This window comes from Poecilia latipinna, unplaced genomic scaffold, assembly GCF_001443285.1.
Source record: "Poecilia latipinna isolate Pla-1442-1.1 unplaced genomic scaffold, P_latipinna-1.0 Scaffold2067, whole genome shotgun sequence".
Taxonomy (NCBI): Eukaryota; Metazoa; Chordata; class Actinopteri; order Cyprinodontiformes; family Poeciliidae; genus Poecilia; species Poecilia latipinna.
Window position 1 is genome coordinate 84,674 of NW_015114683.1, and position 3,667 is coordinate 88,340.

At 46.3% G+C, this 3,667-nt stretch overlaps 1 protein-coding gene across 1 annotated transcript in view; it reads right to left on the minus strand.

Annotated features, from left to right (window-relative positions):
• LOC106936050 (E3 ubiquitin-protein ligase HECW1) overlaps positions 1 to 3,667 on the minus strand; it is a 74,844-nt gene that overhangs the window by 66,352 nt on the left and 4,825 nt on the right. Inside the window, exon 4 of the mRNA XM_015016831.1 lies at positions 1,993 to 2,885. Coding sequence (XP_014872317.1) covers positions 1,993 to 2,885 — 893 coding nt within the window. The remainder of the gene's footprint in view (positions 1 to 1,992; positions 2,886 to 3,667) is intronic.

Genomic DNA, 3,667 nt, shown 5'->3' on the forward strand with positions numbered 1-3,667 from the left:
TTTCTATGACGACATGACATGGCTAGGTTTCTTTTCTGCTAATCACGAGAGGGCGCTCTCAAGTAATTTAATGATTAATTTTGACTGCTGTTTGTATTTATTTTCTAATTTCTTATTTTAAAAAAACCCAAATTGTATTCAATGGATTTTTTTTTCAATTGATTTGTGTTCTGAAGCCATTATACGATCACGTGTCACGGAAAATATTTTGTTGGAACTCACTGTAATAACTTTGTGAATTGCGCAGTCTGTTCAGCGCTCTGCTGTGATAGATAAGTTGACCAGTAGGGAGGCTAAATGTGCCATTCGTGTTTCTCAACCACCAATTGCAATAAATTGCTTAAAATCCAACCTACTGGCCTCCGCTGTGTGCATGATGGGATGGGTAAGAGAGTTGTCACATAAATAACATTGAATGTAGTCAGATTTCAGTGTATTTATGTGAGTTTTGACGCTCTGTAGTTTGTCCACAGAAAAGGTTTGCGTGGCTGCCGCATATTTTCACGCAACCAAAAAAGTGTGCATATATTTACGCAAACTTTGACGCAAAGTTAATTTTTATACATGTTGACTTGTGCGTAAAATATGGCGCCACACATTTTTTGTATGCATGCATGCTTTATGCATGAGGCCCCAGGACAACTGATCTCTCCTTGGAATTGATCTAATTTTCTTGACAAGAAGAGTGGGCAAAGGAGAGCCTTCTTGCCCCATCGTGACACATGCTGTTGGATACATTATGGATTCCTGGGGGAAGTGGAAGATCGTCTGTCCACATTGTCAGCCAAGGATGTTGGAGATGGGTATATAATTGGATTTCTGCTTTTTGGATTTGATAGTTAACTAGCATATCGAGAAGTTTGTGACATGTCGGCAACTATTGGGACCATTGATAAGCTGCCAGGCTACGAGGGAACGTTCCATGATGTAAACACTCAGACTCCGACACTGTCAGCAGAATTGCAAACTGGAAGCGATTCTTGCTGAGAGTCGCAGACCAATTGTGGTACCTGAAACTCGCTGGCAGCAAGGAACACACCTTGGTGAAGTTACAAGCTTGGCTCAGCTGGACAGACTACAAATTTGGCTGTTTGGGAGTGACCACTGAAATATATTAGTGAAACTTTAAGGCAGATGGAAAATTAACGGAGCCAGTCTGACCCAAAACGATTGTTATCTGAACCAGCTCCCCCTGTGTAAGCCTGTGATGAATGGCTATTTCAAATTCTGCATGATGTTATGTAAAAACAAAATGCTCTGCTCCCATTTCCGTTCCCTTTCCCATGACATCTATGGACCTGAATCAGAGCTCTACTGAGGCTGTTGATAAAAGTTCTATCACCTATCAAGAACCATGGCCAAGGAGGTGGAGGGGGGGTTACTTACAAATGTATACATGGACACACACATGAATAGCTATAAACACCCCCCTACCTTCAACTAGGACCTCCTATCCTTTGCCCCCCCACCCTCCTCCCCTCAGTATGACAACCTAGGCTGATGCAGTGCCCCACGTGGCAGCATTGTTCACTTGGGCAGCCCCTCCCTCCCATCTCCTACTCCACCCTCTCAACATGACAACAAATGCTATTCTTATGCTCAGCCTGGGCCCAGCACTAAAGTCCAATAGGGGCTTTTGTGTGTTGCTTTCCTGAGCTCTCCTTTAACCTGTCATTCACAGGTTGTCATTCACAATGACAGGGGTGTCAAACTCCAGTCCTCAAGGGCCGCTGTCCTGCAGTGTTTAGATGTGCCACAGGTAAAAAACAGTGGAATGAAATGGCTTAATAACCTCCGCCCTGTGTAGATCGGTTCTCCTGAGCCTTTCTAATGACCTAATTATTCTTTTCAGGTGTGGTGCAGCAGAGGCACATCTAAAAGTTGCAGGACAGCGGCCCTTGAGGACTGGAGTTTGACACCCCTGTCACGAGAGGACCCAAATTTGGGTCCTCTCGTGAATGACAGGTTAAATATAACTTCATCCAATTTCACCTGAGATGGGGACTGTGTTGTGTCCTCCTCTTCATCATCCTCTTCCTCCTCTTTGGAGTGCTTCAGGGTTGGGGATGTAGCGTGGGAGTCCACAGTGATGTTGGTGACCTCCCCCTCCTCTTCCTGGCTGGGAGGTCTGGCTGATGGGAGGCTGTGCAGGAGGTGGTGAATCCGGATGTAGTGGGATCTTGGCGTCTCTGGCTCCCCGCATGCCGAGGCGATCACTGTCTCCAGCTCTGACACAGGCAGGGAGCAGGGCCGAGCTTTACGCCGTGACAGAGCTTGGAAGTTGTAGTTGGAGGAGAGAGACTGGCAGGAGCAGGGTTCACAGCTGCTTTCTCCTTTCTCATTGGGCTCCTCTGAGGCTCCTGGGGCAGAGTCTACACAGTCTTCCTGTGTTGGGGCCGCCTCCCCAGATGGCGCCTCTACAGCAGCACCAGTGGCCCCTCCATTTGTCTCTGCCTCTGTAGGGCAGTCTGAATCTGACTCAGGGTGGGCTGCACCCTCAGCCTCTTTGTTCTCCTCTCCAGTTTTCCCTCCCTGTTCCTCTTCTCCATTGCCATCCTGCCTTTCAGGTGAAGGCCCATCCCCTGGCTCTCCCTGAGGCTGTAAAGCCGAGGTCTCATCCTTAACTGTGCTCTGCTCCTCCACTCTTCCTGGTTCCACCTCTGCAGCCCCGCTGTCTTCTTGCTGATCAGTAAGAGGGATGTCCTGGCTCTGTGTTGCTGGCGTTGAGGTGTCGGTGTCCAGAGGAGCATCCAGAGGGAGATCCGGCATATCGAGGCTCACATTGAGTGTGTCGTCATCAGCTGCATCAGCTGCATGGTTCCCTTCAGCAGGAGTTTCTACCTCATTGCAAGCTAGCTCCATGACCAGAGAAATCTCCTCATCATCTGCAGGCAGAATGCAACAGTTCATTAAATGTACATTTAGATGTTGATGAATCAGAGCTGCATCGACAGTCAAAAGTTTGCATATCCTCATCATACACTGTTATACTTTGAGGTGTTCAGAGACAGATGATCTCGTTTATAATTGGCATAGTTGTACAGGGAAATCTTCTGTGATGGTGACAGCATAACTGATTGAATTGGTGATTTCTTTCCAATCAACATGCGGTTAAAATTGCTGTTTAAAAATCTCTCAGCAAATTTCATTTTAGCCTACAGGACTAGAGACGGGGCTTCTTTATTATAGAGTGGGCATCCTCTCACTCTATGATATTGTGAAATAATTTTGAACAGTGAAACTGGTGTTTCAATTGTTTCTAGTTCATGGTCAGTTTGAGTGTTGATGGTTACAGGGCTTTCCATAAAAATCCAACCAATTCTTTATTTGACAGTTTGGGTCAAATTATTGTAAGTTTCACAGAATGGAGATTGAACAGGACAGCCCACACCAAACTGGTTTTACATTCGATAAAGCCTCATCCTTGTTCAATATATGTGGACTTTGATTAAAAGTGGGGGCCTGGCCAGGAAACCAACCACTTTAGATGAACTGTAACATTTATGTCAGAATTATATACCAGGATTGTAAAGCAAGGTTGTTGGTCGCTTTAAAGCAGTGGTCCCCAAACTTTTTCAAATAACTTTTCCCTTCTCTGGTGGGGCCTGGAGATTGTTGACGGGATGGGAGGGGGACAGGGGGGGGGGGGGGGGGTTGGCAATCTTTT